Here is a 19,392-nt window from a genome sequence, read left to right as displayed (position 1 = left end):
GAAACTAAAAAGGGGCCTGGGAAAGAGGGGGTCGGGAGGATAGCCCACGTCCGGCCAGAGTTCCACCTATGTTCTGGGCAGGCGGATGCGGGAGGGCTGCCAGGTGGGCATTCAAGCCTCTGACCCACTCGACAGGATATGGACAAGGGGCAGCCCCCTACCTGGGTGCCCCTGGGACCACACCCTGTATCCCTGGGGTTATGAGAGAGAGGGCTGAGGGAAAGAGGTTCCCACACAGGTGAGAGTAAGCGCAGCTGAACAGAGATTGTCTACGGTTTTAGAGCTTCATTATAGAAAGGCAGGGGGAAAGAGAGAAGGTATAAAAGAGAGAGACCAGCCATGCCAAGAGGAGAGGTGGGGGAAGGAGAGAGATAAGAAAGGCTAGAGAGTAAGAGGGAGAGAGAGGAGAAAGGAGTGAGAGAGTGAGAAAGAACATGGAGGGGCCAAACAGCCCCTTTTAAAGTATGCTGCTATCTTTTCTGTTGCTAGGTAACTGGGGAGGAGTTTAGCCAGGAGGTCAGAAGCTTGGGACTTTGCCTATGTGACTTCTAACTAACCATGCTTCTCTTGTGGGGGCTGAGTGGGGTCCTAACTTAGGCAGGACCCAGAGTTCCAGGAGCATGAGAGAATTCCTTCTGTCCCATTAGGTAAATTACTACCACTTGGTCCCAGGGTTCAACATCTCACACTAGTGCCCAGGGATAATTACATAAATTTAATAATGACAGGAAAGGCATATCAGCTGCAAGAAGCAATCCTGAGATGAAGTCTCTTTGGGATCTTGCCATCAAGCTGACACATTGCAGACTATACAAATGGCCACCTCCAGGAAGACCATCTGCTAGCCTTAGCCTACTCTAAATGGCTCCCAACCAATGTGGCTACAGATTTTTACCATCTATTCCATACAAATAATTTTTAGAAATGATAATTTGAATACATTTTTAGTTGGGTCCTGGAGATTGAAAACCCCGCCCTGTACATCCCAGACAAATAACTCTACTTAACTTTAGGCCAATAGTACTGTACTGTTCCTTTTCAAGTGTGTCTCTGTGTGTGTAGATATGGGTGGGGGAATAGAGGGGGGATATGAATATGAATGTGCATGCCTGCTGAAGCCAGAAGAGGACATTGGACCTCCTTGACCTGGAGGTAGAGGCAGTTTTAATCCACTCTATGTGGATACTGGGAACTCATATATTTTGCAAGAGCAGGAAATGCTCTTATCCACTGAGCCATCTCTCTAGTTCCAGAAGTTTTGCCATGAGTCCTTGAGTTTTCCCTCTGGCAATAGAAAAAAACTTCAGCAAACTTGTAATTTGCAGGTAAAATTTATACATAAACCATGCAGTAATATCTTGCAATTTGAGAACTTTGCTGAGGTTCTTAATCTCGAGAGGTGCTTCATAAGAGCATTGCAAACTTGTCAGTACTGTGGGAGGGAGCATCAGCTGCATATGTCTGTTCCACGTTTTTGGAGATAGGTTTTCACCATGTAGACCTGGCTGCCTTGGAGCTTGATTTGTAAAGTAGCCTTGCCGTGGAGATAAGGCTGTCACTGCTTCCTGAGAACTGAGATTCATGTCTTGAGGGCCCCCCCCCCATTTTACTACTTAAATTACTCTTTTACTTACATGTGTGTGTGAAACAAATGTTCAATTTCACCTGAATTAATGCCAATACCATGAGAGAGAATTTTACTTTAGTTTGACTGTTTACTGTCTTAATCATTTTATAGCTTAATTATGTCTTTGATATTATTATATACATAATAAAAGTTAAGTTTGCAGTGTCAACAAATATTTTTTTTTTTTGGTTTTTTCGAGACAGGGTTTCTCTGTATAGTCCTGGCTGTCCTGGAACTCACTTTGTAGACCAGGCTGGCCTCGAACTCAGAAATCTGCCTGCCTCCCGAGTGCTGGTAAAAAAATATTTTTTAGCCAGGTGGCAGTGGCCTTTAATCCCAGAACTCTGGGATCTCTGAGGTCAGCCTAGTCTATGGAACGAGTTCCAGGATATATATTATTTTATATATTAGTTGTATATATTATATTTAATGTATATATAATAATACATACTATTTTATGTGTGTTAGTGTTTTGCCTACGGGTATATATATGAGATACATGTGCATCTGTTGCCCGTGGAGGTCAGAAGTTAGGATTGGATCCCCTTGAAGTGGAGTTACAGATGGTTGTGAGCTACCATGTAGATGTTGGGGACCAAACTTGGGTCTTTAAGAACAACAGATCCTCTTAATTACTGAGCCATCTTCTCTATGCATAGTAAGTGTTTCTGAAAAAAGGACAAAATAGCAACCGTCTTTTGATATCTAGTTCAACTACTTTGCTACTATGGCCCTAAAGTAACCATAGTAAATGACTGATTTACATACAGATTTTGTATTGAGAATCCCCAGGAGTTTCCTTAATGCTTTAATGAATGTAGAAAATATTTTTTTATACTACCTCCCATGTATAATTGAATTTTTATGTAGTTGGTTCTTTGTGATAATGTACTTTTGATTTCTTTATTTAAAGGTTTATTAGCATATGTTAATTATACATAAGAGAATTCATTATAACGTTTTTGCATCTAGGTAATCTATTTGACCATATTCAACCCCATCATCCTTTCTTGTTTTCCATTCATTCCTGCTGGTCCCCTTCATCCCATCTTTGGTTAGACTTTGAATGTAGATGATAGATTGTAGGCTTTCTCCTTTTTAATCCCCCACCCCACCCCCTCTTCTTACTCTGTCCTAGTGCTGGCTTGAACTCCTCTGATTCATGCTTTTTACATTTTAGACCAGTCTTTTACCACTGAGCTACACCTCTTGTCCTTGATCTATTTCCGACTATTCCCTAAGCAGATAGTCCATGCTAGATTTTTTTTTTTTTTTAAATGTTCATGTATGTCTGTGTGAAGGTGTCAGAGTCTCTGGAGCAGGAGGTATGGACAGGAATGAGCTGCCATGTGAGTGCTGGGAATTAACCTCCGGTCCTCTGGAAGAGCAGCAAGTGTTCTTAGATGCCGCTGAGCCATGTCTTTGCCCCCACGATTTAAATGACATTACAGGTTTTACTAGCAAGTTGATTAGAGTTCTTTGATACATGCATAGTTATATATTGGACTTGTGTTTTTGTTGTTGTTGACTTAGAGCTTGTAACAAACTAGAAGGTGAAATCTCAGATGCCATAAGCAGCCCTCAGTCACAGACTGGGTATATACAGTGTAACAACTTGGTATATACAGTGGAACAACAGTTTTACCCCCAACTTCCTACCCCTCCTGAACACAGTATCTAAAAGCTCAAATGTGAAATTTGTGCTGAAATTTAAAATAAAAAATATTTTCAGACATGAAGAGGAACATCGTCGTCGTGAAGAAGAAATGATCCGTCACAGAGAACAGGAGGAGCTGAGGCGACAGCAGGAGGGCGGTTTTAAGCCAAACTATATGGAAAATGTAAGTGAAATACCGGCTAGCCAAGATGATTTACATAGTGTATGATGTGCACTTATACGTCTTTAGATTTTCTGTTTTTAATAGTGTATTTTCTACTTTCTGAATTTTTCAGGGTTGTTAAGCTAGTGGTTTTGTTAATGTCTTGTAAGTAATACATTAGTTTCTGAAGTCATTCATAACTTATAAATCTGTTTTAGTTGATTGGTAAAAATACATGCTCTTCGTAGGATACCTTGATACAAGCATCAGCTCTACCTGATTTTGTATTGTATTGTTTCGTGTGTTTATTTTTGAAAGTTTCAGATATATACAGTCTCTAACCATAAAGCCTCTAAACATAGAACTGAACCTTTTCATCTTGCACGTTACCTTTTCTGAATTATTTTGTATAAAATATCTAACCTCATCCAGTTTTGTTAGTGGGTATGTTAATATTAACTGTTTCAAGCCCAACTTTGCAAAGGTCTTAAATAGATGTGTAGAGTGGCCTCTTCCTGTTCGTTCCCTGATGCATTCATTCCCTTTAGTTTGACTCTGTAGGAGCTCCCCCTCTCCTTTTCTTCTTCCTTTTCACGCCATGCACCATCATGTAGACTAAAGCAACTCATCTATGGGCCTGCCTTCCTAGTTACAGATTAGTCAACAGTTTTTATCTCTGAATTTCTTTCATGGTAGTCCAGGCTTAAATTTTTTAAAAAAATTATTCATTAGGTGTTGGTAGCTTGTTCCATGGTGTGTGTGTATGTGTGTAGGTAGGTAGGTTATAGGGCAACTTTGGAGTCCTTTTTACGCGTATTCAGGAATCAAACTCAGTTTTGCAGGTTTGCTCAGCAAATGCCTTCTTGCTGGGTTTAGGTGTTTGTTCTGTGGTTTTGTTATTCCCCAATGATGGCGGCTCCAAATACTTCAGAAGTACTATATTTTCCAAGTTCTTAATGATAGTTAAGTGAAAGATTCACTGTTCACCTGAAAGAATACCAGCTATAGTCTTTATTCTGAAAAATAGTTTTTTGTTTTCTTCTAGTGTCAAAAGCAATGATTCTTTCACAACTAAAACTTAATACATTTCTGAGGCTGAAAGTATTAAGTCTTTGGTGCTAGCTACTTATTTATTTATTTCAAATTCCCTTTCTCATTTTTTTGTATTTGGAAATGTTAGTTTTGTTTTTAACTAGAACTTATAAACATAGTGAAACCTTAACTGATAATAACAAGGAAAATGTTTATCCTGTTATCAACTAAATATTTTTTTGGTTGGAAAATATCTGGCATTTAAATTTAATTGAAGAAATGTTCATAATTATTCTATCAACAAATTAACTGCTGAAGAAATTTTAAGTCCTTTTGAAATTTTTATTTATTTAATTTCTTTCTTTCTTTCTTTTTTTTTTTTTTTTCTGAGACAGGGTTTCTTTGTTTTGCCCTGGCTGTCCTGGAACTCACTCTGTAGACTAGGCTGGCCTCGAACTCAGAAATCCTCTTGCCTCTGCTTCCCAAGTGCTGGGATTAAAGGTGTGCTCCACCACTGCCGGGCTAGCTTTACTTTTCTGTTGTCTTTTCTTCCTTGATATTAAGTATTTAACAACTTATTTTAAACTACAGTCTTGATTTTGAACATAAATCTGTTGGATTTATCAATGTAAAGATACTGTTTAATATAAAAGGAAGTGGAAGTTAACATTTTCAGGCTAATACTGCTTTTTAGTCTTTAATAATCATATGTAAGTCAGATGTGATATATTTCTTACAGAATTTCCATTGAGAATTAAGAAATAATACCTATTATTTTTATTTATCTGAATATTTACAAAAAGATTTTCTCATAGTAAAATAGGTAAATATTAACTTCCTTTGTATTTTTCCTGACATGAACTGTACATGTTTTATAATGAACTTAGTTATTTGTATTATTAATACTGTCATTGCAGTGGACTAGAAAGGAAAGATTTAGTAAAATATTCCATTTCTAAACTTGTAAAGAATCTTTTTATTTCTAAATGTTAGTTTATCATACCATAAATGCAGTTGTAGACTGTTTTTGAAATAATGCCATTTTTTGCTTTGTGGAAATTAACATAGATATTAATATGCCTATAGATGTTAATCATGAATGACTGGTTTTAATTTTACTTTTCTACCATACAACATAACGTTATATGTTCTGTGGCTTGGAAACATTTTGTTTTAAAATTGAATTATGAACTCCTTAAATTTCCTAAGGTAAAATGTGTGCATGTGAGTAGGGGTGGTTATGAATGGATGTGGGTAGCCAGTGGTGAGTTCAGAGGACAGCTTTTGGGAGCTGGCTTTTTCTTTTCATTATGGGTTCCAAGGATGGAACTTAAGGTCTACTTGTTGAGACATGTTCCTGGCCCTGCAAGATTTTGTTTTGTTTTTGTTTTCCAAGACAGGACTTCTCTAGTCATGGCTATCCTGAACTTCATTTTAGACCAGGCTGCCTTCAAACTTACAGCTATCCTCTTGCCTCTGTCTCCCAAGTGCTGTAATCAAAGGCATGCACCACCATTACTCTGTGGCTTTTTGACTTTCTTTTTTAATGATCAAAAAAAAAATTTAGGATGCATATCTCTGGGTGCGTGTATTATGTGTGCTGGCTGGGATTACCTGGAGCTGGAGTGAACTGAATTGATCTGAACCCTGCTCTTTTGGCAGAGCTGCAAGTGCTCCTCACTGCTAAGCCATCTCATCAGCCTCTAAATTCATAAAATATACACTTTTCCTTCAGAAAGTTTTTTTTTTTTTTTTTTTTTTTTTTTTTTTTGATTTTTCGAGACAGGGTTTCTCTATATAGCTCTGGCTGTCCTGGAACTCACTTTGTAGACCAGGCTGGCCTCGAACTCAGAAATCCACCTGCCTCTGCCTCCCGAGTGCTGGGATAAAGGCGTGCGCCACCACGCCCGGCACTTTTGTTTTTTGGTTTTTTTTTTTTGCAGAAAATTTTTAAGGTGATAAAATTGTATAACTATCTAGTGAACTTGGGGAATAAGAGAAATTAGATATTTAAAATACTCTGGCTGATTTTATTGGCTTTTGTAAAGTACATAGTTTATTCTTTCACAAGATTATTTTATTAGAGTAGGATTAGATAGTATATTTAAACATTTAGATATTTTTCTTTTTTCTTTTAAAGACTTATTTATGTCATTTATCTGAAAACACTGTCGCTGTCTTCAGACACACCAGAAGAGGACATCATATCCCATTACAGATGGTTGTGAGCCACCATGTGGTTGCTGGGAATTGAACTCAGGATCTCTGCAAGAGCAGTCAGTGCTTTTAACCACTGAGCTGTCTCTCCAGCCCAATTTAGATATTTTTCAAATTATTTAAAAAACTATGTTTTGCATGCTTAAAGCCGCATAATAAAAATCTGATTAGAATATTAAATTACAGCCTGTGACTACTGCCCTTTGTCATACTACCAAATTTTATTTTATTTTATTTTTAAAGATTTATTTATTTATTATATATAAGTACACTGCAGCTGTCTTCAGACACTCCAGAAGAGGGCGCCAGATCTCATTACGGATGGTTGTGAGCCACCATGTGGTTGCTGGGATTTGAACTCTGGACCTTCGGAAGAGCAGTCGGGTGCTCTTACCCACTGAGCCATCTCACCAGCCCCTACCAAATTTTAAAGATAAACATGCTCCTTTCTTTTTTAAAAAAATTTTTGAGGGGCCTTCTAAGTGGCTGAGTGTATCAAAGCACTTTGTGCCAGGTTTCTGGGATCTACACCTTGGAAGGACACAAAAGACTTCCAGAAGTTGTCCTCTGACCTCCACACAGGCTGTATCATATGTACAGAAACACTCAGATTGTTGTCATGTCTGGGATGTGAAGAGAGATTAGGTGTTGACTGGAAGCAGGAGGACTTGAGATTAATAAATGGCCAGGCTTGCTTAGTTTCAGTAGGAACGGCGGGCCAGAGAGGGTAGACGGTGGAGCCAGGCAAAGACTGGCTCATTTCCAATTGTCTGGCCAGGTAAGGGAGCACCAGGTTCAGGTTCCGTAAGAGGCCTTCCTTCACAAACTAAGTTAGAGAAGACAAGCCCCTGTCTTCTTGTGTACTTCACCTGCCATCCCATGACAGACACAAGCTATTGAAGGGTTGAACGTGATAGCATATACTTGTATTCCAAGTACTTTGGAGGTAGAAGCCTGAGGTGTGCTGCAAGTTCAAGACTCGCCTGTCTCAAAAAACAACAGAACCAAAAATAAAAGTAAATCGTTGTTAAAATGAAAGAAGCTAGGTTGGTGCAAGTTAACAGTGACATTTGCTTCAAAGTCAGATGACTTTAGAGTCTCAGGACTACACAGTTAGTTTAGAACAGCTCTCAAGTCAAAAGAGCTGTTATCTTTTGACCTTCAAATGCATAAAATAGACAAACATAAGTGTTTAAATTACATAAACACATGCATCATGAATGAATGAACAAAAAAGAAAAAATGGAAGAAAGATACTAAAGACTAATTCCAATTTACTTAAACATTTGAATTATGTTGAGTCCACTGGTTGGAATATTTGTAATTTATTCTTTTTTTTTTTTTTTTTTTTTGGTTTTTCGAGACAGGGCTTCTCTGTATAGCCCTGGCTGTCCTGGAACTCACTTTTTGACCAGGCTGGCCTCGAACTCAGAAATCCACCTGCCTCTGCCTCCCAAGTGCTGGGATTAAAGGCATGCACCATCACTGCCTGGCCTTAAAATTTCTTTTAAAGAATTGTTTTATGTATATGAATGCTGTTTATATGTATACTTGCATGCAAAAACAGGGCATCAGATCCCATTATAGATGGTTGTAAGCCACTGTATGGTTTCTGAGAATTGAATTCAGGACCTCTAGAAGAGCTGACAGTACTCTTACTGCTGAGCCATCTCTTAAGCCCTGCTTTTTTGTTTTTTGAGATAGGGTCTGACTATGTAGTCCATGCTCACTTGGAACTCATAGAGATCCCCTGCATATGCCTCTGGAGTGCTGCAATTACAGGAATGTATCACGGAGTCTGGTTGTTCAGAATTTTTTAGTAGATAAGAAACTTTAAGCACAAGTTCTTTAGCTTTATGATGCTTATACTGTTATTGTAAGTAAACTAAACTTACTAGGTTGCTCAGTGTATCAAAGCACTTTGTAGCTAAAAGAAGTACTAGAGTAGTTTTGTGTTCATGGGCAAACATTGTGTTAATAGGCATAGTGTGAGGCAGTTTTCACATTCTTATACTTAGAAAATGTGCCTTTGGAAAATTATTAAGCAGTTTTAATTCTTTTTTTTCTTTTTCAAATTTTAAAATTAGAATATTTTTATGTGTTCTCTTTTTTTACTGTTCAGTTTAAAGAAAGAAGTCTAATGGCAAGTTGATCTTTCCCAAGTAAGAGCCTAAGCAGGTTTCCTCAGTTAGTTTAATGTGCTCCTGCTAGCTTGTCCTCCCCTCCCTCACTGGGTGTACTTGAACAGCACAAATGGAAGCCATGGAGTGTACAGTTTTTCTTTTTAAGGTTTATTTATTATTATATGTTAAGTACACTGTTAGCTGTCTTCAGATGCACCAGAAGAGGGCGTCTGATCTCATTATGGATGGTTGATCCATCATGTGGTTACTGGGATTTGAACTCAGGACCTTCAGAAGAGCAGTCAGTGCTCTTAACCGCTGAGCCATCTCCAGCCCCTGGAGTATACATTTTATTTCATCAGGAATATTGTAGCATAGGATGAGGAACAACAGCGCTTAGTCAATTAGACATTTTTTGGTAGTTTTTAACATAATTATTTTTGATATACATGTTTTAGAATTTCAGGGATATAAATTAATCAGTCTTAATTTATACTTTATTTCTTTTTAGAAAATGTCAAATTCTTTGATAACTGTTGTAATTATAAATTAAGTATGATAGCTTTCAGTCTTGTAACATGTCTTAATTTCGCTACCTTAAGTATGTGTGTTTGTTTATACATTCAAAAATTTTTCTTATTTCATGTGTGTGTTTTGCCTGCATGTATGTATGTGTGCCATGTGAATGCCTTGTGCCTGTGGGGATCAGAAAATGCATTGGATCCCCTGGAATTGGAGTTACAGAGTTGTGAGCTGCCACGTGGGTGCAAGGGTATTGAACCCATGTCCTCTGAAAGAGCTGCCAGTGTTCTTAACCACTGAGCCATCTCTCCAGGACCCTATGTTTCTATATATAGTGCGCCCCCCCCCCCCTCCATTCTGTAGACCAAACTGGCCTCTGCCTACCAAGTGCTATGGGTAAAGGTGTGCACCTCAAGGGCCAGTGGAATTCTCTGTGCAGGTTTTGATAAGTATGCACATCATATACTTGAGAATAGTATATAATGTGTCAACTATTAATTTATGTTGTGTCCAGTTTGTCAGTGGTCTTCTATTGGTGCGTTCCTGTCAAGACTGGAAACGTGGTTGGGGATGAAGCGCACCTTCATTAATTTAACATTAGTAAAACTCTGAGTTCATCCCATACTGCACAAACCTGGCAGGATGGTATAGTCTTGTAATCCCAGCCCTGGGTAGGTGGGTGCAGAAGGGTCAGAAGGTTAAGGCCTCAAACTCACAGGAGATCTCCCTGCCTCTTTGCCTCCTTATTGATGGGAGTAAGAGTGTGCATCCCATTGTTCCCAGTAAATCCCTACATTTTATACCTAGAGAGAATTTTGTGTTTGTGTGATTAGAGTAGATTCTGGCATGTACAACTAGGCATAGTGTTCTGCTTAACCAGTAGATAACAATTCGTGACATATTCATAAACTAATGAAACATACTTGAGATTCACCAATATTTTGTAATCAGTAGGCTTATATTGGAGACATATAGTTGGATTTTAAAATGTTGGACAACTTACTGTTTTTGAAGCTTAAGATGCACTTAAATGTGTTGAAATTATCGTGGTCGTAATACAAGTTTTTAGTGTTAAATGGACTTGGGCAAACATGGGAGAGAATTGGGGATTCATATATATAATTTAAATAGTACAGCTTTCTGTATGAGTATTGCCTGGTGGATTTGGATATCAACCTTCAATTGATTTCTCATACTATATGTATGCAGGAGATACAGTCTCAAGTAATGATATTGTTACCTTTTAGTGATTTATTTCATCTGGACCAGGGATCAGCAGACTAGAGAAGGCCTGCTCAATCTGCATGCCTTCTGTTTTTGTATTTAAATTTGAAATACATTTGTTAGCTTTGTTTGTTTGCTTTGCCTTATAAAGGCTAAGGTGACCAGTTGTGAACAATATAAGATACTGTATCAAGAGTTTCTGGCAAGCAAAGGCTAGAATATTTACTACTTGGCCCTGTTTGCTACTCCCTGATCTAGAATCAGTATGATAATTGGGGGATTTTTTTAAAAAGGGAGGGGGAACTCAGATTATCCAAACTCAACAGTTGGTAAATTACAATGCAAATTAATTAATTTATATGTTTCCTTTCCAGTGTTTTTAGAAGGCCCACTGAGCAGATCTGCTCATATCGTAAGATCCAAGGTTCCTGAGGAATCCAAATTAGGTTCATGATAGTCTTGTAAAAGTCAGAGCAAGAGTCAAAGAAACAACTGCTAAAGTGACGCTGCCAAACACGAGTCCTTACGAGTTTCCCGATACTTTCCTTTCTGTCCGTAGAGGTTTAAAATGTATTCTTCCCAATGCTGCTTCCTCTTGCTCAGTAGTAGCAACTTGGGTATGTCATTATTGATTGTGTGTTACCATTACCTCCATCATTTAATTATACTTGATTTGCTCTGATGGGACATGTATAGGACTCAAAACATAAGGTTTGGGAATGATAAAACTTGAGTAATGTAAGCTAGCAAAGAGAAATGACACCTATTGTTTCTTACTAATGAGGGGAGGGAGGCACACGTTTATTTTCTGAAACTATGTATTTTTTAGACAAGCTCTAATTTTGTGCTTTCTACATGGCTAATTCAATTTATCTTTCTTTCTAAGTTATCAAACAAATAATTTGATTGCAATAGAAGTTTTTTTTTTCCCCCAGAGAAGTGGAGAAAAGACAAACAAATGAACATTCCAAGGATGGATTTTATAAGTCATTTGCATGGCCTTTTCTTTCTGTGGAAATAATTGAGGGAATTATAATCAAGGCAGGGTTTGTTTTAGTTTGGTATGACTTGCAGGTCAGCTAGTTGACAGATGTTGGACATGTTGGTAAAAGCAAATGACTGACACAGTGGGGTTGCGATGGTCACATTTCATGTTTTAGCTTCATCCATTTTGGGTTAGTGTACTTTCACTTCATTTTTTTTTCCCTCTATAAGCTAAGGACTTCTAAATATTAGGGAGGATTTTTTTTTTTTCTCGGAACTCCTTTTTTTGAGTATAGTAGAAAAGAACAAGGAGTCTGGGTAATTAATTCATTAGAATACCATCTGTAGCTTAGGGTATATAATTGAAACAACTTAGACTTATGACTAAACTAAAATACACTTGTTAAGCTGATAATTACTCATGTTATTGACACCATTCTTTAGGATTTTGATGATTAAATATATTTGAATTGAAAGTACTGGTAAGGGAATTGATGAGATGGCTTAGCTATTAAGAGCATTTGCTGCTTTTCTAGATGAGGGCTCAATACCCACACCATACATGGTATGGCAGTAAGCCTGCCATAATTTCTGCCGCAAAGGACATAGTGCCTTCTTCTGGCCTCCAAGGGCACTGCATGCATGTGGTGCACAGACATGCATGGAGGTAAAAAATATCCATATGCATAGAAATACTGGTCATTTTTATTTAGATAATTATTTAATTATACTGAATATTGGTTTTAATAATATTTAGTTGCAACATTACAAGTTTTTTTTTTTGTTTGTTTTGTTTTGTTTTGTTTTTTCCCGAGACAGGGTTTCTCTGTATAGCCCTGGCTGTCCTGGAACTCACTTTGTAGACCAGGCTGGCCTCGAACTCAGAAATCCGCCTGCCTCTGCCTCCTGAGTGCTGGGATTAAAGGCGTGTGCCACCACACCCGGCTACATTACAAGTTTTTATATAAATCGGAGCAAATTAATAGTGCTGTAAATTGTTTGTTTGTTTGTTTGTTTGTTTTGAGAAAGTGCAAGAGTGCTCAAGCTCTCTGTGTAGTCCTGGCTATCCTGGACTATGTGTCTTCGTGTAGACCAGGTGGTCCTTAACTCAGAGACCTCTATGCCATTACGCCCACCTGTTAAATTAGTTTTTAAATGAAAGATATAACATTTGTTAGTAGAATCACATGCACAATTTAATAAGATTAAGAACAGGGGTTTCTTTGATTAATATGTAAAAGTTTTCTTTTCTGAATACATTTGATGGAAATTATGGGAATATCTTATTTATATGTTGTTCACCTTATCAAGGGACAACTTGGTGTTTCAGGACCCTATAACCCAGATATATTACCCCCCTCCTCTCTCCTTCTCCCTTTCTGGGAGATGGTGTGTTTAGGCACCTGCAAATTATGTTCCAAGTTTTAAAATGCTTTTGTTTACTGTTAATGCTAAATATTTAAAGATCAGGATTTGTTTATATAGTTATTTAGAAGCTAACAGAATTAAATAGTTTTGTGTGTGTTTCCCACCCCACCTGCCATTGTAGGTCATAATGGTGCTCAAGCTTATAACCTAGTACTCTCGAGGTAGGCAGGAGGATCACACATTTGAGGCCATCATGGGTGCTACATAGGGAGATGTTGTACAGTAAAAGAAAAATAGGTAAGTAGGTAGATAATCAAATCATAACTTTAAATGTACTTTATGATTTACTGTGCCTTGGTATATCGTCGTAGATTAAGCATTTGGTAGATTTTTGGAAAAACACTGGCACTGAGGTAAAGCTACTGGACTGTTTTTATAGACTTCATGGTGGAATCACATAATGAATAAATAGTTCTTTTTTAAACTGTCAAATAATCAACTTTCTTATGTGCATGCTTGGTTGTCAGCAAATCTAACTTTTTAATGTGAGAATTCTACACACTTTATAGGAAGGCTGGTTTCCATTACAAGAAGTTTTTTCCATTTAGGGAAAAAAATCCACCTTATTTCCTGTGTTCTGGGTGTTTTGGTACAGTGTTTATGCAGGGAAGGACCTCTAAGAGAGAGACTAAAGTATTCTTGAGGGTTAGGGAATAAAGTTTTCTACTGGGAAGTATTACTGAGAATTGATTTTTAGTGTTTTCTAAAATCCTAACTGGTAAAATTGGTGTATTATTCTGCTGTGCTATAGGTATACCATATGCCTTTTCATTTGAAATGGTAAGTTTTAATTTTTGTTCACAATGGTACTATCTTATTTTTAGCAGATACTTACCATTTTTGAGTAAATGGAGAAGAGAATCAGCATTGGAAATTAGAAGTGGTTGGGCTAAACATGGCTTGGAACTGTCGTTAATATGTATAATGTAATAAATACATTTGGATTGTAAGTAGTTTGAATTAGTAACAGATTGTAAGAAGGCATATTTCGATTGTTACTTCTGCTGTGTGACTTTAGTGCAGAGCCATTTTGCAGGAATTATTTTCCTTGGTGATTATATTTTCAAGATGTTTATAGAATCGCCTATGTCTAACATTTGTAACTTGTTTATTCATTGAGATCATGGAGCTATTATCACCTAAATATTAAGAATTGCAAATTAAGCTAGATAAATAGGCATTTTAATTTTAACTGCTAGAGGTGTAAAACTTGGTTTGTAAACATACTCTAGTGGTAATGTTTTTAAATTAGATTGTTGATAATTATATTTGTGTTTTGAAAGACTTATTGAAAAATTTCAAACGAAATGTATTGCTTTTTTCCATATGTCTTCTGTATCTTAAATCTTTAGGTTGTAAATTCAACCATATTTGATGTAAGCTGACTTCTTTTGGTATATTAGTACATTTTCTGCATCGTCAACATTGATTTGTTTGTAGAAATAGCTTCTTTTACAATTTCATATAACTGAAGTTTTATTTAGTAGTTGAAATCTAAGCATTATATTAAAGGTGTTACTTTGAGTGGCCTGTTATGAATAATGTCTTTGTTAGCATATCAGTGCTCCTGCGAAACTGTTGGTGTGATGTGAACAGCAAATGAGCAGATAAAGACCATCTTCTTTTTGATGTGTTTGATGCTTCATAATATTGGATCCAGTGATGCCTTCTTCCATTGCTTTCCTCTCTCCTAGGGAACACGTTCAGATTGTCTCCTGTATTGTGTGTGTTTTTTTTTTTATTGGTTCGTCTTTCATAAGTTGACCTGTCCAATCCTAAGAGTTGCATAATGTTCATAAGAAAAATATGCAGGGTGATAAAGAGACAAGGAAAGGGGTGTAGACCTCCCTTCCCGTTAGTGTTAGAAAGCTTTGTTACTATCCATCTATCTGTCTGTCTGTCAGTAGTATCTGCTTGTAGCTGATGCCATTGTTCATTCCTTTAGTAGTTTGGTATTAAGAAAAAATACTAAACTAAATTTGAGGGCTACTTAAGTATTACTGATAGATTCTAGCAATTACCCGCATCTTTTCAGTGATGGATGTCTGTAACCCCAGCAGTCAGGTTAGGCTGAAACAGAAGGAGCAGCAGTTTCACTTATAACCTACCTCAGGAAGCAAAGCAAAACAAGAATATTTTCAGAGAATTTCATATGGCATTTGAAGGTTATAGTTATTAATGTTCTCAGGTAAATGCATTAAAAATAAAATTCTTAACTCAGTATATATGTCCAAATATTAGTTTATATACAGTGTATTCCCTTTTTGTTTACTATTACCTGTTACATTTTATGTAGTTTGTTCAATTCAGTCTCAGAAATACCATGAATTAAAAATCAGCCATTGATTTTGCTGCATTTTAAGATCTGAAAAATGCACGGTTGTGGTAAAGCCCTTGTGGGTTGTTTTTTTTTTTTTAAAGATTTATTTATTGTTAAAAGAGGGGGTTAGATCTCATTATGGTTGTGAGCCACTATGTGGTTGCTGGGATTTGAACTCAGGACCTTCGGAAGAGCAGTCAGTGCTCTTAACCGCTGAGCCATCTCTCCAGCCCAAAGCCTTTGTGTTTTAAGTAATCTCTCCATTTGTTGTTACTTTGATTTCTGATTGGGCAAAGATGAACTATTTTTATTTATTTTTTTTTAATGACAAAAGCATAAGTTTAGTTATTGTTAAAATGGAAACATGAAACATTTATCTTTTAAGAATTTTTTGAAGGCTAGTTATCCTATCCACCGTGTTCTTCCCTTTGTGATGTTTCCTCCTTGTTTTCTTCCCTGTTTTATTTAGTACATTCTTAAAAGTAGTCTTAAATTTCTAGCAAAGCTGATAGGAAGGTATGACAATTTCCAGTATGCTTTATTTCCTCTATCCTCCTCCTATCTCTTCCAGCATGGCATATTTGATAGCACTTTGATGAACCTGTATTGGCACATCACTATCCATTACAGGCAATAGTTTAGGGTTCACTCCATGTGTTAGCATTAAGAGCGTTGTGATTTTTACCATTCAGGTATTGGCCAGAGTGTTTTTCCACACACAGCTCTCCTCTCTGTTTTAATCCTTTTCTCCGCTGCTTTAGTTTTCCCTCCTTACCCTTACAGTCTGTTCTGTCTAGTTGTGCCCATGTTTTATTGTTCCTAGGATGTCCTGTTTAGAATAATACAGCATGTAGTTTCTTTACATGGACATTATTCATTTACAATTCAAATTTTCCCTGCATCTTAATTTTAGAGATCATTTCTTTTTAGTCTTGAACAATAATTGTTTTCCAATAATTTGTTTGAAGAAAAATTTTTTGATTTCAAATTTTAGCTACTATTAACATTCATGTTCCGTTTTGATTGGGCAGATTTAAGTCCCACCATGCTGACAGTTTATGCTCCTTTTGTATTCCCAGTAATGGCTCCTCCTGTCCTTCCCTATTATTCCTAGTATTTAGTAGTGTCATTGGTTGTTGGACTTTGGCTATTTGGATACTTACTCTTTTACTGGTTTTTCTTTTCTTTTTTCTTTCCCGTTTGACCTTTTTCTTCTGTTTATTTTTTATTTCATGTATATGAATGTTTTGGCAGCATGTATACATTTGTGTGCATGGAGCTTAGAGAGGCTAGAAGAAGGCATTGGATTCCCTGGAACTGGAATTGTAGATGGTTCTGAGCCACAATGTAGGTGCTGGAAATTAAACCTGTGTCTGTTGCAAGAGCAATCAGTGCTTTTAAATTCCACGTCATCTGTCTAGGCTCCTTAAAAATTTCAGTTCTGTAATTATATGTGATACAAATTTTATTTAATGATGATAAAACTGAGAACTGTTTCCTGTAGTTTGTGTGGGTAATTATTTTAGAATACATGTATTCACATCGTACGCAGGAAGTCCTACAATATAAGGTTAAATGCTGTAAATTCACATTTTATCAGGTATTTACTCCTTCCCTAAATGGAAGTTATGTTGAGTTTTGGATATTGCTTTCAATTACCTGAATTAAAAGTGTACATTTAGTCAAGGATCATGGTATGAGCCTGTAATCTCAGCACTTGTGGGGCTGATGGATTGCCAGTCTGTGCCAGAGAGAGACTGGCTTAAGAAAGCTGGAAGAGAAAAGAAAGCCATAAGCTTTATGAGCCTTTTTTTTTTTTCTTTATTGGTGATGTTGGCAATTTCTACAAACTTTTCTTATTTCTTTTTTTTATTAGCTGTTTTCTTCATTTACATTTCAAATGTTATCTCGAAAGTCACCTCCCCCCCCCCCCCGACCCCCACTCCCCTACCCACCTACTCCCACTTCTTGGTCCTGGCATTCCCCTGTACTGGGGCATATAACGTTTGCAAGACCAAGGGGCCTCTCTTCCCAATGATGGCCGACTAGGCCATCTTCTGCTACATATGCAGCTAGAGACAGAAGTTATGAGGGTACTGGTTAGTTCATATTGTTGTTCCTCCTATAGGGTTGCAGACCCCTTCAGCTCCTTGGGTACTTTCTCTAGCTCCTCCATTGGGGCCCTGTGTTCACTTTTCTTATTTCTATTTTGTTAAAATATTACATGGTGATAGTTTTTGTGTTCTTCTTTGTGCCTAGGAGTTGTGTGTTAGCTAATATTTTTGTTGGTTATTAATTAATGTTTTTCATGGAAATTTGGTCATTTATCTAATTTTAGTACCCTGTTACATACATATTCTTTTCTTTTTCTTTTTTCTTTCTTTTTTTTGGTTTTTCGAGACAGGGTTTCTCTGTGTAGCCCTGGCTGTCCTGGAACTCACTTTGTAGACCAGGCTGGCCTTGAACTCAGAAATCCGCTTGCCTATGCCTCCAGAGTGCTGGGATTAAAGGTGTGCACCACCATGTCCGGCTCACATTTTCTTACTAAAGAATAGGAGAAAAGAAAAATAAAATGAAATGCTGACTAGAGTGATGACTCAGGGGTTAAGAGCATTGTCTGCTCTTCCAGGGGTTCTAAGTTCAATTCCCAGCCACCACATGGTGGCTCATAGCCATCTATAATGAGAACTGGTACCCTCTTCAGGCCTGCAGACATAATGCAGGCAAAACACTGTATACATAATAAATAAATAAATCTTTAAAAAAAGAAATGTAAGGTGTGGTTCATAGATTTATAAATTTAGGTTTAGAAATACTTATTGATAAGATTGAATCTATTTTTTAAGATTTATTTATTTTATGTATATGAGTATATTGTAACTGTCTTCAGACACACCAGAAGAGGGCATACTTGGTGTGAGGAAGAATCATTTTCTTCAAGTCCTTTGTTTTTTTTTAAAGATTTATTTATTTATTATATGTAAGTACACTGTAGCTGTCTTCAGACACTCCAGAAGAGGGCGCCAGATCTCGTTACGGATGGTTGTGAGCCACCATGTGGTTGCTGGGATTTGAACTCTGGACCTTCGGAAGAGCAGTCGGGTGCTCTTACCCACTGAGCCATCTCACCAGCCCCCCAAGTCCTTTGTTTTTTATATAAATATATGTTCTATACACACAAAATAATTGTAAGAAACATAATCACACTATGTGGAATCACATATTTGTTCTGAATGTTAAGGATATATAGTATCAGATGCCAGTAGTGGCACATTTAACGTGCGTTGGGAATAGATTCATGTAGACTGGTGTCGCCTTTTTTTTTTCCTTCCTTTATAATTTTATTGAGGAGGAATGTTTAGAACTTGAAAGATTTCTCTAGGGTCGAGAGAGATGGTTCAGCATTTAAGAGTGTGAACTGCTCTTCCAGAATATCTGAGTTTGGTTCCTGGTACCCACGTCATTGGCTCAGAACTACCTGTACCTCCAGCTCTAGGAGATCTGATGCTTCTGGCTTACTCACACAGCCAGACTCTAGTGATGTGCACATGATAAAACAATTAAACAGGAGCTTGAGAGATGGCAGAACAATTAAGAGCATTGTCTGCTCTTGGAGGAGACCAGGACTTAATTCTCAGCACCCACATGGGGGTTCACAATTGTCTTTAACTCGAGTTTCAGGTGACCTCATGTACTCATCTGACCTGTGGGTACCAGGCAAGCATGTGGTGCGCATATATGTATGTATGTATGTATGTATGTATATACAAGAAGGCAAAATACCTATATACATAAACTGATAATAGATAAATATTCTCAAAAGAAATGTTTTCAAGTGAGATTAGCAGCATATGCCTCTATTCCATCACTTGAGAATTAAATTGGAATTCAAGGCCAGCCTCAGCTGCTTAGTAAGATACAGTCCAACTCTTATATGTGAGATCTTCTTTCCAAACAGAGCAAAAAGACATACAACAACAATAGCAATAGGATGCCAGTCTTTATGGAATCTAAATTCCTTTATTAAAATTTACTGAAGGCCCGAAAGAGCTTTTAAATGTTATCACTATTTGCCATTTTACAAATTACAGCCAA

General features: G+C 37.2%; 1 protein-coding gene across 1 annotated transcript in view; it reads left to right on the top strand.

Moving 5' to 3' along the window:
- The window catches only part of Pspc1 (paraspeckle component 1), a 56,561-nt gene that overhangs the window by 26,475 nt on the left and 10,694 nt on the right, over positions 1-19,392 (top strand). The window contains exon 6 of the mRNA XM_021181553.3: positions 3,360-3,468. Within this exon, the coding sequence (XP_021037212.1) occupies positions 3,360-3,468 (109 nt within the window). The remainder of the gene's footprint in view (positions 1-3,359; positions 3,469-19,392) is intronic.

This window comes from Mus caroli, unplaced genomic scaffold, assembly GCF_978045245.1.
Source record: "Mus caroli unplaced genomic scaffold, Mus_caroli_1 scaffold_12, whole genome shotgun sequence".
Lineage (NCBI taxonomy): Eukaryota > Metazoa > Chordata > Mammalia > Rodentia > Muridae > Mus > Mus caroli.
Note: the sequence above shows the minus strand (reverse complement) of the source record. Positions and strands in the feature narration are given on the sequence as shown.